The sequence below is a fragment of the Haematobia irritans genome, chromosome 3 (genome assembly GCF_050003625.1).
Source record: "Haematobia irritans isolate KBUSLIRL chromosome 3, ASM5000362v1, whole genome shotgun sequence".
Classification (NCBI taxonomy): Eukaryota; Metazoa; Arthropoda; class Insecta; order Diptera; family Muscidae; genus Haematobia; species Haematobia irritans.
Window position 1 is genome coordinate 27193424 of NC_134399.1, and position 19162 is coordinate 27212585.

The following is a 19162-nucleotide window of genomic DNA, read 5'->3' on the forward strand; positions in this document are numbered from 1 at the left end:
CATCTCCAACCTGTGATCCAGATGTAGAATAAATATAGATCATCCTATTACCACTCATGTTGTATATTTTTTATGTAAATCAATTAAAAATCCGCACTAATTTTAAACTATTAACAGAAATATACAGTTCCTTAATCTGTTATTTGTTTTTTTTTTTTTTATCAATAAAAAGCGTTTTTGATTACTCTAACATCTTATCATTCACTTCTCAGTTTATAAAATGTTTCGAAATAAATGTATTTTCATTAATAATCACCAATACCTCACGTACAATTTTGCAAAATTAAAACCACGTGTGAACTTCATAAATGCATCAACATAACTGAATGCAACAATAAAACTCAAAGACACAAATAGCCATAAAGAAAAACAACTCCGTAAAGAAAAACAACTCCACACACACACACGATCCCTTTCTGATCTCGCTATTGCAAGAAAACAACTCTCACCACAAAAGATACCAACAACACACAAGGAACATTCCATTGTCTCTAGAATCAAAACAACCAACAACAGCATAAATGACGCAATAACAAACACAAACAATCATACGAGATATACACAAAATGTCTCTAAAAACTCCCTCATATGATGCACTCACATTTTCCAGTAGCACGTTTATTGATTAGTTGGAATTCTATCTATAAGTTAAGGTAAAATAAAGGGTGATTTGTTAAGAGCTTGATAACTTTTTTAAAAAAAAAAAAACGCATAAAATTTGCAAAATCTCATCGGTTCTTTATTTGAAACGTTAGATTGGTCCATGACATTTACTTTTTGAAGATAATTTCATTTAAATGTTGACCGCGGCTGCGTCTTAGGTGGTCCATTCGGAAAGTCCAATTTTGGGCAACTTTTTCGAGCATTTCGGCCGGAATAGCCCGAATTTCTTCGGAAATGTTGTCTTCCAAAGCTGGAATAGTTGCTGGCTTATTTCTGTAGACTTTAGACTTGACGTAGCCCCACAAAAAATAGTCTAAAGGCGTCAAATCGCATGATCTTGGTGGCCAACTTACCGGTCCATTTCTTGAGATGAATTGTTCTCCGAAGTTTTCCCTCAAAATGGCCATAGAATCGCGAGCTGTGTGGCATGTAGCGCCATCTTGTTGAAACCACATGTCAACCAAGTTCAGTTCTTCCATTTTTGGCAACAAAAAGTTTGTTAGCATCGAACGATAGCGATCGCCATTCACCGTAACGTTGCGTCCAACAGCATCTTTGAAAAAATACGGTCCAATGATTCCACCAGCGTACAAACCACACCAAACAGTGCATTTTTCGGGATGCATGGGCAGTTCTTGAACGGCTTCTGGTTGCTCTTCACTCCAAATGCGGCAATTTTGCTTATTTACGTAGCCATTCAACCAGAAATGAGCCTCATCGCTGAACAAAATTTGTCGATAAAAAAGCGGATTTTCTGCCACTGATTTTGGTAATAAAATTCAATGATTTGCAAGCGTTGCTCGTTAGTAAGTCTATTCATGATGAAATGTCAAAGCATACTGAGCATCTTTCTCTTTGACACCATGTCTGAAATCCCACGTGATCTGTCAAATACTAATGCATGAAAATCCTAACCTCAAAAGAATCACCCTTTATATACCAAATCTATGAGGAATCTATAAAAAATGATATACACCCGGCAAGGATTATATTAACTACTTTTTATTCTACTTTATCTACAATATTCAATGTGAGGAAAAACACTCCAACTTATAATAAAAAGGGAAATAATCTGTAGGTAGCCATCATACGAATCGGTAATGTCGTTAAGTTAATTTTTACTACAAAAATTTTTTTCCATACAAAATTTTTTCTTAGTAAATTGTCCACATTTCGTAGTAAGATTTTTATATTGCCCATGTATTTTTATAATAGAATCAACGATGCATTAACTACTGTGTTGGAAATTTATTTAAGGAAAAATCCTTCCCATTTCGTAGTTAGTGAACTAAAAAACATTTACTGAATTTTTATAAGTTTTCCTTTAGCTAAGTTAATTTTCGTTGTGGTTACGAAAAATGAACTATATTACAGTAAATTTGTTGAACTATGTGGAAGTCCAAATGGTCCTTAAATTTACAAGACACTTTTTTTCTGTGTATCATGTACCCCATATTAATTTCATAACCTACTCCCACGCCTTTTGTTATTTTAAGTAAATCGAAGAAATTTAGTTTTTTCAACGTACTGTAAAAAAGTCAGTCAAAGAGAAGTCCCCCTCCCCGACCAAATGTTGATAAATAATGAAAAATAAAAGGACTTCGTCTAGTGGCCATCGCTAAACCTTCCGTGTAAATTTCAACAAAATCAGAGAAATTAACCCAATTTTTCAAAAAGTTGATCGAGGCAGAGTTTTCCGTCCCCGCTCAAATATCAAAAAATCAGGTACACCCATATTAATTTCATAACATCCTCCAAGGTCTTTTATAAGGGGAGGAGGGAAGGTCCCCCTCACTGAATAAGTATCGAAAAATGGAAAGGGACTTCTACGTAGAGGCCAACCTTCAACGTTCTCAGAAAATTTCAAGAGATTTGGGAATTTTTATTCAATTTTCAAAATGATGGTCGAGGAGGAGATCTCCCTCCCCGACCAAATATCAAAAAATCAGGTACCCCATATTAATTTTATAGCTTTCCCCAACGTCGTTTGTATGAGGAGGGCCTCCCCCTGGCCAACTATCGAAAAAAGAAAGTGTGACCATCCTCAACCTTTCCTGAAAATTTCGAGAAAATTTTTCCTCAATTGTCAAAAAGTATGTCGACATGGAGATCTCCCTCCCCGAGCAAATATCCAAATATCAGTTACCCCATATTAATTCCATAACGTCTTTTGCAAGGAGAGGGGAAGTTCTCCTCCCGGAACAATTATCGAAAAGTGGATGTGGATTTCTTTTTAGATACCACACTCAACCTTCCTTGAAAATTTCAAGAAAATTGAATTTTTCTTAAATCTTTAAAAAGCCGGTCAATTAATTTTATAACATTCTTCCACGTCTTCTGGAAACATCAAATAAAACGGAGGAGTATGTACTTTGTTTGTACTGTACTTAAAAAAAGTCGGGCAAAGGAGAGGTCCCCTCCCCGAACAAATATCGAAATATAAAATAACGGATCTTTGTCCAGTGGCCTCTGCCAACCTTCCCTGAAAATTTCAAGAAAATCGGAACATTTAAGCCAAATTTTCAATTGAGGGAAAAGTCTTCCTCCTCGTCCAAATATCACAAAATCAGCTACCCCACATTATTTGATGACGTCGGAGCAGACATCTTCTTTGAATTTCAAGTAAATCCGAGAAGTTTAGTTTTTTCCGCCGTATTTAAAAAGAGTCGGGTAAAAGGAAAGCCATCCTCCCAACCAAAAATCATCGCTGAAAATTTTATGAAAAATAAAGGGTGATACGGTCAAAATTTGGTCAATATAAACTTGACGTATTTCTTTCAATTTTGCATTTAAAAACCTGAACACCCCTCATTTTGAAGGTGTGTGTGTAGAATGTTGCTCCTGTTTTGATTTTGGAATTCACTCTTCAGTTGTCAAAATGCCGTCCAAGCACGAAGAGCAGCGTATCAAAATTTTGCTCGCGCATCGCGAAAATCCGAGCTACTCGCACGCAAAGCTGGCAAAATCGCTAAAAGTTGCCAAATCAACCGTTACAAATGTAATTAAAGTGTTTGTGGAACGTTTGTCGACAGCCAGGAAGTCTGGATCGGGGGAAATCGAAAACCGGAAGCCGCTGAGACAACAAAGAGAGTTGCCGGTAGTTTCAAGCGAAAACCCTAACCTCTCTCTCCGAGATGCCGCAAATAAGCTGGGTGTAACGTCTACAACCGTGCATCGAACCAAAAAACGAGCCGGACTATCGACTTACAAGAAGGTAGTGACTCCAAATCGCGATGATAAACAAAATACGACGGCCAAAGCGCGATCCCGGAGGCTGTACACGACGATGCTGACGATGTTTGACTGCGTGGTAATGGAGGACGAAACCTACGTCAAAGCCGACTACAAGCAGCTTCCGGGACAGGAGTTTTATACGGCAAAAGGAAGGGGAAAGGTAGCAGATATTTTCAAGCACATAAAACTGTCAAAGTTCGCAAAGAAATATTTGGTTTGGCAAGCCATCTGTACCTGTGGCTTGAAAAGCAGCATTTTCATAGCTTCTGGGACTGTCAACCAAGAAATTTACGTGGAAGAGTGTTTGAAAAAACGTCTTCTGTCTTTCCTGAAGAAACACGGTTGTTCCGTACTGTTTTGGCCGGATTTGGCATCTTGCCATTACGGTAAAAAGGCCATAGAGTGGTACGCCGCCAACAACGTGCAGGTGGTTCCCAAGGACAAGAACCCTCCCAACACGCCAGAGCTCCGCCCAATTGAGAAATACTGGGCTATTGTCAAGCGGAACCTAAAGAAGACCAAAAAAAACTGCTAAGGATGAGCAGCAGTTCAAGGCAAACTGGCTTTCTGCGGCGAAGAAGGTGGACAAGGTGGCTGTACAAAATCTGATGGCAGGTGTCAAGCGTGAGGCCCGGCAATTCGGATTTGGAAAAGCGAAAGCCTAACTGAATATTTTTCCTGAATTTTATACTGATTGAACTTGAAAAAGAAATTTAATCTGATTTTTTAAATAAACGATTTCACCGATTTACATGCGTTTTCCCTTGACCAAATTTTGGCCGTATCACCCTTTATTCGGAGAAACTAACCCAAATTTTCTGTCGAGGGGAAGTACTTCCTTCTCGCCGAAATACCAAATAATCAGTAATGAGAGTGTTACTTGGGAACTTAAATTTCAAGCTGTATACTGACATTTTATTTCTCTGTACATTTTATTTTATTTTGTATGTTTTTATTTAAAACTTAACCTTAACTTATAACTAAAACAAATGGAGTTAACGACGAAAATAAAATTAACTAAAAATTACACTAAAAATTTTACAATTGATTCTTTCTTTTACGGCCAGGCCTTACGGTCAACACTGATTGGGGTACAATTCCACCCAACATTTTGCCAGCCTTACTGGCAGCCAATAGACGACGCTCATGGACCTTCCTATGCTTGGTTAGATGATCGGAACGGGCAAAACATTTGGCACAAAAATCACATTTATATGGTTTAATACCAGAATGGGAGCGACGATGACGGGCCAACTCATCGGATCGTGAGAAACGCCAGGTACAGTCAGACCAGGTACAAACATAAGGTTTCTCACCCATGTGACGACGTAAATGGGCCTTAAGATGGGCTGGTTTGGCATAGATTTTACCACAATCACCAAAATGGCAGGGATAGGTTTTATCATTATTCTCTTTGGTACTAGGATTGTGATTGTTCCGGGGATTCTTGTGGGAGGAAGGCGATGATGATTGGCAAGACCTTAGCGATGCGGGAGAGCCTGGTGGTGAATTGAAAATTTTCAAATTTTCTGCACTCTCTTGAAGGAAATGATTGCAAGTGTCTGTACACAGAGGAGTCTTATCGGGAAGGAAATCCACCAATTCTGGAATTTCGATATAATTATCTAGAAATTTTTCCTCCCAATCACTAAGATTGCTGGGATAATAGTCAGGCACTACATTGGTGTAATAGGAATATCCTTGGAGATCCATGGAATCATGGCTATTGGTGTTGAGCAGATAATCCAAATTTAATTGGAATTGTTTATCACTGATATCGGTAAGATTAAGAAAATCCTCCGACTGTGGGGTTTGATGGTCCATTATAAAAGCCGTTTGGTTATCCTCAAAATATAGACTGGGTTCTTCGTGCATTTCTGCTCCGTCCATATCTTTTTCATCTCTATAGTAATGATTATAATCATCCCAAGAACTGGAATTGCAACTTTCATACTGCACTGAATAATCCACATCCCATTCTTTGGATTCATTTAAATCACAATACAATTGATGGAAACCTCCATCGGCAAAGAAATCCATTTTTGATGTTCCACGCAAGCAAAACTAAATACAATTGAGACTATCGGCCAGCAATACTCTGGAATTTATTGAGTTTTTGTGGGTTTCATTGAAATTCGGGATAAATCAGTTAATGCGTTTCTGGTTTAATATGCACTTTTGTCACTTCCACAAAACGATTTTTGGTTTTTATCTAAGTTCTGAGAATTCCCAAAATCATATCTTTCTAGAGTGAATGTTTTAATTTTTTTTTTTTCGTTTGAAAATCCTATGAATTTAAGTCAAGTGTAACGCACACACACACTGTTTCTCACTCTCTCTCTATATATCGAAACGTATGAAATTCAACTGGGTGATGTTATTTGATCTTTGGCACTCTTATAAATGTTTATAAAATATTTTAACACAAAATTAATAATCAATCTGTCCAAAATACCAGCTCATCAACATCGTATGTCCATGTGACGAATGGCAACTACATTCGACAATGATATCTCGATGTTCATAAATCTTCAACCGTTTAGGGAATACAGTGGTTACAATGTGGGAATGTGGATTTTTAGAGATGGACATTTTAAGAACAAAACAAGAAACCGAATCTTATGAACTTTCCATACATATGGAATCTATGTTAGATAAAAAGCAGGTTAAATAGCTATACAAGCCTCTTTAGTTCTTGATCAGTCTTTGAAGAGGAGTCTATAAATAGTTATTAACCAATATGGATCAATTTTCGAGTGGTGATGAGAGGGTTAAATTTCATACGGATTGGATGAAATTTTTACTTCCAAGAGGCTCCGGAGATCAAATTAGGGGATCGATTTATATGGGGTCTATTTATTTATGGATAGGGCATATACTAACATCACGTATCAAATTGCAAATCGATCGTATGAAATTAACTCCTCCAAAAGGTTCCGGAAGTCAACACTGGGGATCGGTTTATATAGAGCCCAGCAAAAAAAGAGCTTCCAAAAAAGTAGTTTGGTGGATCCCCAATCTGTGATCCGGAAGTAGTTAAATTCATCTCCAATGAATATAACATGGGCTTCCCAGCAAAAAAATTTGGAAGTTCTTCCAAAGGCACAACTTTAAAAGCACTTCCAGAAGATGCACTCCCAATAATGTTCTTTATTTTAACTACCCAGGAAGTCCTTTTAATTCAATCTTGGTTTTTTCATACTTTTAATGGGTAATTTTAACTTTTTAGTTTCAATTAGAGTAAGAATTCATAAAATGGTACAAATCATTTAAATTTTGTCGAAAAAATGTTGAATCCAATCTGGAAAAATTGTGAATTTTTGAAAATATTTGCGGTCAAACATTTCCCACAATCGTTAGAATCCATCAAAAATTATAAAAATTATTTATTTGACAAAATATCACAGAATTTTTTAATTTACATCCAAAACATTGAATTCGGATCACACCTAAAGAAGTGATGCAAATTCAGTGCAACGGCTGTTGAAATGGAGGACTTCCGACCTATGACAAGCCCATGTTAAATTCATCGCTTCTGCGTCAATTTTGCACCACTTCCGGATCCAAAAAGAACATTTTCATTACTTTTTGGCGACGCTTTTTTTGCTGGGTTGTCATAGGACGGAAGTACTCCCTTTTTGGATCCTTTGCATTGCTTTAGAAGTTGTGCCCTGGAAGTTAATTTGAATGAAGAAATTCAAAAAGCGAAAAAAAAAAACAAATTTTTTCAACCAATTTCACTTTTTTTCATCCATATGTTTTATTATTACACAATTATCTTCCTATTATCTAATTTTTACAATTTGAAAAACTTTTTCGCTCCGACCAGGGGTTGAACCTGGCTTTGCTGGCACCATAACAGAACGCCTTAGCACACTCAGCCACAAACGCCATTGAACATAAAGCGTCGAAAGGTCAATTCAAATGTTTGTGATATGATCGTAATACGTCACCAAGGAATAACACTCTAATTGCTTCTCGAGATGTTCTTTATTAGTATGAACGAAAAAATAAGAAACGCAGGTTCAAATCTCACCAGCGGCAATTTTTTATCAAATATTTTTCTAAAAAATTATTTTTTATGTCATGCTTCGTTTTTATACCCTCCACCATAGGATGGGGGTATATTAACTTTGTCATTCCGTTTGTAACACATCGAAATATTGCTCTAAGACCCCATAAAGTATATATATTTTGGGTCTTGGTGAAATTCTGAGTCGATCTGAGCATATCCGTCCGTCCGTCCGTCTGTTGAAATCACGCTAACTTCCGAACGAAACAAGCTATCGACTTGAAACTTGGCACAAATAGTTGTTATTGATGTAGGTCGGATAGTATTGAAAATGGGCCATATTGGCTCACTTTTACGTATAGCCCCCATATAAACGGACCCCCAAATTTGGCTTGCGATTGCTCTAGGAGAAGCAAATTTCATCCGATACGGCTGAAATTTGGTACATGGTGTTAGTATACGGTCTCTAACAACCATGCAAGAATTGGTCCATATCGCTCCATAATTATATATAGCCCCCATATAAACGGACCCCCAAATTTGGCTTGCGGAGACTCTAAGAGGAGCAAATTTCATCCGATTCGGTTGAAATTTGTTACGTGATGTTAGTATATGGTATCCAACAACCATGCAGGAATTGGTTCATATCAGTCCATAATTATATATAGCCCCCATATAAACCGATCCCCTGATTTGGCTTGCGGAGCCTCTAAGAGGAGTAAATTTCATCCGATCCGACTAACATGTGGTACATGGTGTTAGTATATGGTTTCTAACAAACATCCAAAAATTGGTCCACAACGGTCCATAATTATATATAGCTCCCATATAAACCGATCCCCAGATTTAACCTCCGGAGCCCCTGGGAAGAGCAAAATTCATCCGATTCGGTTGAAATTTATTACGTGATGTTAGTATATGGTATCCAACAACCATGCAGGAATTGGTTCATATCAGTCCATAATTATATATAGCCCCCCATATAAACCGATCCCCAGATTTGATTTCCGGTGCATTTTGGAGGAGCAAAATTCATCCGATCTGGTTGTAACCTTACATTGCGGTATACAATGCTATGCTAATATTTTAGGATTCTACTTTTTTCTCCTTCCTTGGGTATTAAATGAACCTAAATATTTAGTACCCTTAAATACGAATTATAGTATGTTATTCCTGAGCTTCTAAATCAATTTTGTTTGTCAATTTTCGAAAACTTCGTTTTTTTATACTCACCACCATAGAATGGTGACGGGGGTGTAATAAGTTTGTCATTCCGTTTGTAACACATCGAAATATCGATTTCCGACTATATAAAGTATATATATTCTTGATCAGGGAGAAATTCTAAGACGATATAACCATGTCCGTATGTCTGTCTGGCTGTCTATCTGTATGTCTGGCTGTCTATCTGTCTGTCTGGCTGTCTGTTGTAATCACGCTACAGTCTTCAATAATGAAGCAATCGTGCTGAAATTTTGCACAAACACGTCTTTTGTCTGCAGGCAGGTCAAGTTCGAAGATGGGCTATATCGGTTCAGGCTTTGATATAGTCCCCATATAAACCGACCTCCCGATTTGGGGTCTTGGGCTTATAGAAATCGTAGTTTTTATCCAATTTGCCTGAAATTTGTAATCTAGAGATATTTTATAACCATAAAGAGGTGTGCCAAAAATGCTGAGTATCGGTCCATGTTTTGGTATAGCCCCCATATAGACCGGTCTCCCGATTTTATTTCTTGGGCTTATAGAAATCGTAGTTTCTATCCAATTTGCCTGAAATTGGAAATCTACAGGTATTTTAGAACCATAAAAAGGTGTGCCGAAAATGGTGAGTATCGGTCCATGTTTTGGTATAGCCCCCATATAGATCGATTTCCCGATTTTACTTCTTGGTCTTCTAGAATCCGAAATTTTTATCATATTTGCCTGAAATTGGAAATCTAGAGGTATTTTCGGGCCATAAAGAGGTGAGCATCGGTCCATGTTTTGGTATGGTCCCCATATAAACCGACCTCCAGATTAAGGGTCTTGGGCTTATAGAAACCGTAGTTTTTATCCAATTTGCCTGAAATTGGAAATCTACAGGTATTTTAGAACCATAAAGAGGTGTGCCGAAAATAGTGAGTATCGGTCCATGTTTTGGTATAGCCCCCATATAGATCGATTTCCCGATTTTACTTCTTGGTCTTTTAGAATCCGAAATTTGTATCCAATTTGCCTGAAATTGGAAATCTAGAGGTATTTTATAACCATATAGAGGTGTGCCGAAAACGGTGAGTATCGGTCCATATTTTAGTATAGCCACCATAAGAACGATCTCACGATTTGACTCCTCCGTAGTTTTTATCCGATTTGCCTGAAATTGTAGATATTGTGGTATTTTAGGCTCACAAAAACGTGTATCGGATTAAGTTGTTATCTGCCCATTTGGTAATGCCTCCATATAGACCGATTTCACTTCTTATGGGTATAGAAGGCGCACTGATCCTGAAAATTGCTTGAAACTTAATGTAAAATTTCCAGATTTTACTTCTCGGGTGAAAATCTACAGATTAAGGATTTCAAATCAAGACGTTATTTTATAATTTTCTTGCACACTTATAAGAAATGTTAATGATTCCTCCAAAACTCAAACAAAAATGGTTCTTATAAATCCAGAATCTGATATAGTCTTCATATGTAAAATCATTAAATTTATCTTCGGGAAGTCTACTGCTCTATTTGATCTGTCAAACCCCCCTGAAATTTCAAAGGAAACTTTAATATTTGATTCATGGTGGTGGGTATTTAAGATTCGGCCCGGCCGAACTTACTGCTGCATATACTTGTTTCGAATTCTTTTTCTTCTTTCCCTTTCTTATGTACTGATCGAGACTTTTTGGTACCATTTAGTACCTTAAGATAATAATTATATAACAGTATGTTCCCGAGTTTTGAGAGCAATCTATCTGCCGCCATTAACACAATTCTTATCGATATATGACAATTTTCGGAAAACTCCTTTTTTGTAAATTTTTAATTTTAGTATCCACCGCGATGGTAAAATTTTATTTTTATACTTCTTTCCCTCCGTTTAGAACACAATGATGCTTTTTTGTACCATTTAGTACCTATGTGTATGAATTATAGGATATCATTCCTAAGCAATTTTTCTTTCATCACAAATGCAATTCTTAGCGAGATATTACAATTTTCGGAAAAGTCATTTTTTGTTACATTTTCATTTGAGTATTCACCGGCTTGGCAAAATATTCAGGATTCCAGATTTGTGTTTCCTTGGGAACTGAGTGAGTATTTTTGGTACTATTTAGTACAATAAGGCATGAAGTATAGCATATCATTCCTGAGCATTTGGCCCAAGGTGTCTGTAGCCACTAACACAATTATTTTCGATATATGACACTTTTCGGAAAACTCCTCTTTCGGGATTCTACTTCTTTTCCTCCCTTAAATACTGAGTGAGACTTTTTGGGTAGTGAGTGAGTGAGACTTTTTGGGACATCATTCCAGAGCTTCTAGATCAATCTGTATCTGGCCACTCCATTCCATTCTTATCGCTATATGAGTCCATATATTTTCTTTAGGAAAACACTGTACACAATCAAATAGACAAATACCGTTGATCGGTCACAAAGGATCCCAAGGGAGCAATTATGAATGTACATGCACACATATATACGTACAACGTACAAAATATACAAAATGTGTGAAATATGGATTCTCCATGGATAAACCACACTTCACCCAACAGATCACAGATACCCCAATTGATTCGATAGGCTAAATGATGTTGAACGTGTCATCGTCAACAACGTCATTAGGTTGATATGTATGAGAGGGTTGGTGGTAATCGTTTAGCATACGATCGATCACTCAATGCTCACTTACTCGTTAATCGATGTTCGTGTACAATGTGTTTTGCTGGTGTTGTTTTTGTTTCATGGATTTTACCACACATTTACATATTGTATGTTGGCGATCTCAGAACAAAAAACACCATATGCCATATGGCCTTTGGGAACTTTTGTACCAAGTACCATATCGTAACAGGCTCTCATCGCTCATTGTCCGAGTTTTATGTGTGTGTGTGTGTGAGTGTCGCCAATTTAATTTGCGCTTTGGGTATTACCGTGCAATTTTGCAACTTTAGTGGCTTGCAGTTTATGAAAATAATGCGCCTAAGTGTGAGCTTATGGAGAGACCATTCATTGCAAATAGAACTGAGAAAATACCTTGAAAGTTTTGTGATAAAAAATTCCATTCGTAGGCAATTGATAGCAATGTGTCATTTTACCAGATCTTGTGTCGTTTGGAAAATTCCCTGCTACAATTAATAGGAATATATCCAAAAATGGATGTTTTTCGCCTTGAAAGCGGATTAATCCGGTTGTTGGTAAATGGTCATCGATTCATAGGCTTTCAATTAGGCTACCAGTCTATTTTGCTACCAATGTTGTTGGAATTCTTTCAAAGGGAAACAAATAAGTTAGGAATTGTAATCAGACACTTCCTGAAGTTAAAGTTTTTCGAGACCACATCAGGTTTTAGATTTATAAGAATCTCTTTATACCCTCCACCATAGGAGGGGGGGGGGGGGGGGAGAGGGTATATTAACTTTGTCATTCCGTTTGTAACACATCGAAATATTGCTCTAAGACCCCATAGATTATACATACGCTGGGTCGTGGAGAAATTCAGAATCGATGTAAGCATGTACGTCCGTCCGTCTGTTGAATACAGAAAAAAATTTCACGAAAATTTTTCCAATTATAATTTTAAAATATATTCAATTAAAAATTTAATCGATTCAAAAAATTTTTTAATTGAAACAAAAATCAATCACAAACATTAATAGTATCAATTAATTTTTGAATTGGATCAATTAATTTTTAATTGACTTTCAATTAGTTTTTTAGTTAATACTATCATTTTTAGTGATTGAAGACATTTCAATTAAATAATTAATTGCCCAGCAAAAAAATTTGGAAGTTCTTCCAAAGGCACAACATTAAAAGCACTTCCAGAAGATGCACTACCAATGATGTTCTTTATTTTAACTATCCAGGAAGTTCTTTTAATTCATTTTTTTATAACTTGGTTTTTTCATACTTTTAATGGCTAATTTTTACTTTTTTTGTTTCAATTAGGTTAAAAAGAGAGTAAGAATTCATAAAATGGTACAAATCGTTTAAATTTTGTAGAAAAAAATGCTAAATCCAATCTGAAAAAAAATTAATATTTGAAAATATTTGAAGTCAAACGTTTCCGACAAGCGTTAGATTCCATTAAAAATTATAAAAAATTATAAAAATTATTTGTTTGACGAAATATCACAGAATTTTTTAATTTACATCCAAAACATTGAATTCAGATCACACCTAAAGAAGTGATGCAAATTCACTGCAACGGCTGTTGAAATGGAGGACTTCTGTCCTATGACAAGCCCATGTTAAATTCATCGCTTCTGCGTCAATTTGGCACCATTTCCGGATCCAAAAAGAACATTTTCATTACTTTTTGGCGACGCATTTTTTTTTTGCTGGATGGATCAATTAATTTTGTAATTGAATCCGATTTTTTTTTTGTGTGAAATCACGCTAACTTCCGAACGAAACAAGCTATCGACTTGAAACTTGGCTTAAGTAGTTGTTATTGATGTAGGTCAGATGGTATTGCACATGGGCCATATTGGACCACTCACAGAATTGGCTTGCGGAGCCTCTTATAGAAGCCAATGTCATCCGATCCAGTTGAAAATTGGTACGTCGTGTTAGTATATGTTCTATAATAACCATGCAAAAATTGGTCCATATCGGTCCATAATTATATATAGCCCCCATATAAACCGATCCCCCGATTTGGCTTGCGGAGCCTCTAAGAGAAGCAAATTTCATCCGATCCGGCTGAAATATGATACATGGTGTTAGGATATGATCTCAAACAACAGTTCAAAAATTGGTCCACATCGGTCAATAATTATATATAGGCTCCATATAAACCGATTCCCCGATTTGGCTTGCGGAGCCTTTAAGAAAAGCAAATTTCATCCGATCCGGCTGAAATTTGTTACATGGTCTTTGTATATGGTCTCTAATGACCATGCACAAATTGGTCCACATCGGTCCATAATTACATATAGCCCTCATATAAACCGATCACCAGATTTGACCTTCGGAGCCCCTTGGAAGAGCAAAATCCATCTGAGTCGGATGAAATTTGGTTCGTGGAGTTAATATATAGTCTCTGGTCCATATCGGTCCATAATTATATATAGCCCCATATAAACCGATCCCCAAGATTTGAACTCCGGAGCCTCTTGGAAGAGCAAAATTCATCCGATCCGGTTGCAATTTGGTTCGTGGTGTTAATATATGGTCTCCACCAATCATGCAAAAATTGGTCCATATAGGTCCATAATTATATATAGCCCCCATATAAACCAATCCCCTGATTTGAACTTCGGAGCCCATTGGAAGAGAAAAATTCATTCGATCCGGTTGAAATTAGGTTCGTGGTGTTAATATATGGTCTCTAACAATCATGCAAAAATTGGTCCATATCGGTCCATAAATATATATAGCCCCCATATAAACCAATCCACTGATTTGAACTTCGGAGCCCAATGGAGGAGCCCCCATATAAACTGATCCCCATATTTGACATCCGGAGCATTTTGGAGGAGCAAAATTTAGCCAATTCGTTTGAAATTTGGTTCGTGGAGTTAATATATGGTCTCTAACAATCATGCAAAAATTGGTCCATATCGGTCCATAAATATATATAGCCCCCATATAAACCGATCCCCTGATTTGAACTCCGGAGCCCATTGGAAAAGAAAAATTAATCCGATCCAGTTGAAATTTGGTACGTCGTGTTAGTATGTGGTCTATGGGAGCCACCGTGGTGCAATGGTTAGCATGCCCGCCTTGCATACACAAGGTCGTGGGTTCGATTCCTGCTTCGACCGAACACCAAAAAGTTTTTCAGCGGTGGATTATCCCACCTCAATAATAGTGGTGACACATCTGAAGGTTTAAAAGCTTCTCTAAGTGGAACGCCGTTAGGACTCGGCTGTAAAAAGGAGGTCCCTTGTTATTGAGCTTAACATGGAATCGGGCAGCACTCAGTGATAAGAGAGAAGTTCTCCAATGTGGTATCACAATGGACTGAATAGTCTAAGTGAGCCTGATACATCGGACTGCCACCTAACCTAACCTAACCTAGTATATGGTCTATAATAACCACGCAAAAATTGGTCCATATCGGTCCATAATTATATATAGCCCCCATATAAACCGATCCCTAGATTTGACCTCCGGAGCATTTTGGAGGAGCAAAATTCACCCAATCCGTTTGAAAGTGGGTTCGTGGTGTTAATATATGGTCTCTAACAATCATGCAAAAATTGCTCCATATCGGTCCATAATTATATATAGCCCCCATATAAACCGATCCCCAGATTTGGCCTCCGGAGCATTAATAATGGTGGGATAATCCACCGCTGAGGGTTTCAAAGCTTCTCTAAGTGGAACGCCGTTCGGACTCGGCTATAAAAAGGAGGTCCCTTATCATTGAGCTTAACATGGAATCAGGCAGCACTCAGTGATAAGAGAGAAGTTCTCCAATGTGGTATTACAATGGACTGAATAGTCTAAGTGAGCCTGATACATCGGGCTGCCACCTAACCTAACCTGACCTAGTATATGATCTATAATAACCATGCAAAAATTGGTCCATATCGGTCCATAATTATATATAGCCACCATATAAACCGATCCCCAGATTTGACCTTCGGAAACTCTTGGAGGAGCAAAATTCATCCGTTTCGGTTGAAATTTGGTACATTAAGCTAGTATATGGCCACTAACAACCATGCCAAAATTGGTCCATATCGGTCTAAAGTTATATATAGCCGATCCACAAACACACAAAAATTGGTCCATATCACCAAAAATAAACTACCAACGTTTTATTTCTATATTATTGAAAATTTTGTCAAAATTTTATTTCCATAGAAACTTTTTCAAAATTTTATTTCTTTAGAAAATTTTGTCAAAATTGTATTTCTATAGAAATTTTGTCAAATTTTTTTTTACTATCGAAAATTTTGTCAAAATTGTATTTCTATTGAAAATTTTGTCAAAATTTTATTTCTATAGATAATTTTTTCAAACGAATTATATACATATTTAATCGGCCTTTTTTGTTTGTTTAATATATACCCGTATGGACTAACTTACAATTTAGAAATCGGTGTTAAGAAGTTTTAAGATACCTTGCCATCGGCAAGTGTTACCGCAACCCAAGTAATTCGATTGTGGATGACAGTCTGTAGTAGAAGTTTCTACGCAAAACATAGTGGAGGGTATATAAGATTCGGCCTGGCCGAACTTACGGCCATATATACTTGTTTTACCCTCAATCCCTCGAATGATCCCGAAAACACTCAAAAACATGTAAGTAAAGTTGAAAGTCAGACTGGACCGACTACATCATACCCAACCCGTGTTATAAAATTTAGGCTGCGTAATCTTTTATATTAGGGCCATAGTTTTTTTTCAGTGTAGTATCACATTATTCACCTTAGCCCATAGTTAATTTTTCTTTATTTATTTCAATTTTAAATTAACATACACTATGGAAATTCAATTTTCACAGTTTCCTTGGTCTTGTTCGGCCAACAACTCTTAGACATTGTCTTTCACAACTTTCCTTAGATCCAAAACGATTGTTGTTACCACCACAACCGCCATACATAAAACGAACACAGGATGGCGAATGGCTATTGAAGGTCCAGGATGGTATACTAGCCCTACAAGGTCCCATCACTCCGGCAGGATCGAGACAAGGAGCTATATACAAAAAAATGCAATTAAAAATTATGAACTCAGAATATAAGATTCTGTGGAACTTACATTTAAATGCCGATATGAAGGGGACAAATGCTGCAAATACAGCAACAAGAACGATAATTATTTTCATTTTATAAAAGAAAAAACTGTAGCGATGAAGATTTAATACTTCAATGAACACAATTTCGTTCTACTATAGCATTGAGCTTTTATATAGGTCGGAGAAACTGAGCACCAGATCTGTGGTTTTATAGCTCGCAGTTGCTGAGTTTTGTGGATTTTCTAATGCAATTTTTTCGCATTGGTGGGAAATTAGTCACAAATTCTGTATTTAGATGTTCACATTAGATGATACCATTGTAGAAAAAAGTGAAAGGTATTTTTATACCCTCCACCATAGCAGGGCTGTTGTGGCCAATTGTGCTCGACTCCGACTCCAGCATTTTTCATCAGCCGGGTAATATGACTAAATCGCGTTTTAATAACTTTCATTTGTAATTATAAGGTGTACCCTCCACAAAAAATGTACCGATATAAATTATCTTATTTCTAGCCCTAAATTTCACATTTTGTCAAAATTTTGTCAAAATTTTATTTCTATAGAAAATTTTGTCAAAATTTTATTTCTATAGAAAATTTTGTCAAAATTTTATTTTTATAGAAAACTTGCTCACGATTTTATTTTTATAGAAAATTTTGTCAAGATTTTATTACTCTAGAAAATTTTGGCAAAATTGTATATCTATAGAAAATTTCTATGGAAAATTTGTCAAATTTTTATTTGTATAGAAAATTTTGTACAATTTTTACTTGTATTGTCAAAAAGTTATTTCTATAAAAAAATTTGAAAAAATTTTATTTCTATAGAAAATATTGTCAAAAAATTTTGTCGAAATTTTATTTCTACAGAAAATTTTGTCAAATTTTTATTTCTGTGGAGAATTTTGTCGAAATTTTATTAAGAGAGGTATTTTTTTATTAAGAGAGAAAATTTTGACAAAATTTTATTTCTACAGAAAATTTTGTAAAAAATTTATTTCTATAGAAAATTTTGTCAAAATTTTATTTCTACAGAGAATTTTGTCAAAATTTTTATTTGGATAGAAAATTTTGTTAAATTTTTATTTGTATAGAAAATTTTGTAAAATTTTCACTTGTGTTGTCAAAATGTTATTTCTATAAAAAATTTTGAAAAAAAATTATTTCTATAGAAAATATTGTCAAAATTTTAACTCAATAGAAAATTTTGTCAAAATTTTATTCTTATAGAAAATTTTGTCAAAATTTTATTTTTATAGAAAATTTTGTCACGATTTTATTTTTATAGAAAATTTTGTCAAGATTTGATTTCAATAGAAAATTTTGAAAAAATTTTAATTCTATAGAAAATTTTGTCAAAATTTTATTTCTACAGAGAATTTTGTCAAAATTTTTATTTGTATAGAAAAATTTGTTAAATTTTTATTTGTCTAGAAAATTTTGTAAAATTTTCACTTGTGTTGTCCAAATGTTATTTCTATAAAAATTTTTGAAAAAAAATTTATTTCTATAGAAAATATTGTCAAAATTTTATCTCTATAGAAAATTTTGTCAACATTTTATTTCTATAGAAAATTTTGTCAAAATTTTATTTTTATAGAAAATTTTGTCAAAATTTTATTTCTACAGAAAATTTTGTAAAAATTTTATTTCTATAGAAAATATTGTCAAAATTTTATCTCTATAGAAAATGTTGTCAAAATTTTATTTCTATAGAAAATTTTGTCAAAATTTTATTTCTATAGAAAATTTTGTCACATTTAATTTCTACAGAGAATTTTGTCAAAATTTTATTCGTATAGAAAATTTTGTCAAAATTTTATTTTTATATAAAATTTTGTCACGATTTTATTTTTATAGAAAATTTTGTCAAGATTACATTTCAATAGAAAATTTTGAAAAAATTTTATTTCTATAGAAAATTTTGTCAAAATTTTATTTCTACAGAGAATTTTGTCAAAATTTTATTCTTATACAAAATTTTGTCAAAATTTTATTTTTATAGAAAATTTTGTCACGATTTTATTTTTGTAGAAAATTTTGTCAAGATTTTATTTCAATAGAAAAATTTGAAAAAATTTTTGTTTCTATAGAAAATTTTGTCAAAATTTTATTTCTACAGAGAATTTTGTCAACATTTTTATTTGTATAGAAATTTTTGTTAAATTTTTATTTGTATAGAAAATTTTGTAAAATTTTCAAAATATTATTTCTATAAAAAATTTTGAAAAAAAAAAATATTTCTATAGAAATTATTGTCAAAATTTTATCTCTATAGAAAATTTTGTAAAAATTTTATTTCTATTGAAAATTTTGTCAAAATTTTATTTCTATAAAAAATTTTGTCACGATTTTATTTTTA

The 19162-nt window shown here is 34.8% G+C and overlaps 2 protein-coding genes across 2 annotated transcripts; both read right to left on the reverse strand.

Annotated features, from left to right (window-relative positions):
• Positions 1-4785: 4785 nt before the first annotated feature.
• On the reverse strand, positions 4786-6296 carry Klf15 (Kruppel-like factor 15). Its single transcript, XM_075298914.1, has one exon. The coding sequence runs from the start codon at positions 5935-5937 to the stop codon at positions 4936-4938; it is 1002 nt and encodes a 333-aa protein (XP_075155029.1). The 5' UTR covers positions 5938-6296; the 3' UTR covers positions 4786-4935.
• Positions 6297-16441: 10145 nt separating this feature from the next.
• Positions 16442-16979, reverse strand: LOC142229039 (protease inhibitor-like). Its single transcript, XM_075299576.1, has 2 exons — positions 16825-16979; positions 16442-16761 (listed from the first exon to the last, which is right to left on the reverse strand). The coding sequence occupies exons 1-2, from the start codon at positions 16889-16891 to the stop codon at positions 16562-16564; spliced, it is 267 nt and encodes an 88-aa protein (XP_075155691.1). The 5' UTR covers positions 16892-16979; the 3' UTR covers positions 16442-16561.
• Positions 16980-19162: the final 2183 nt, after the last annotated feature.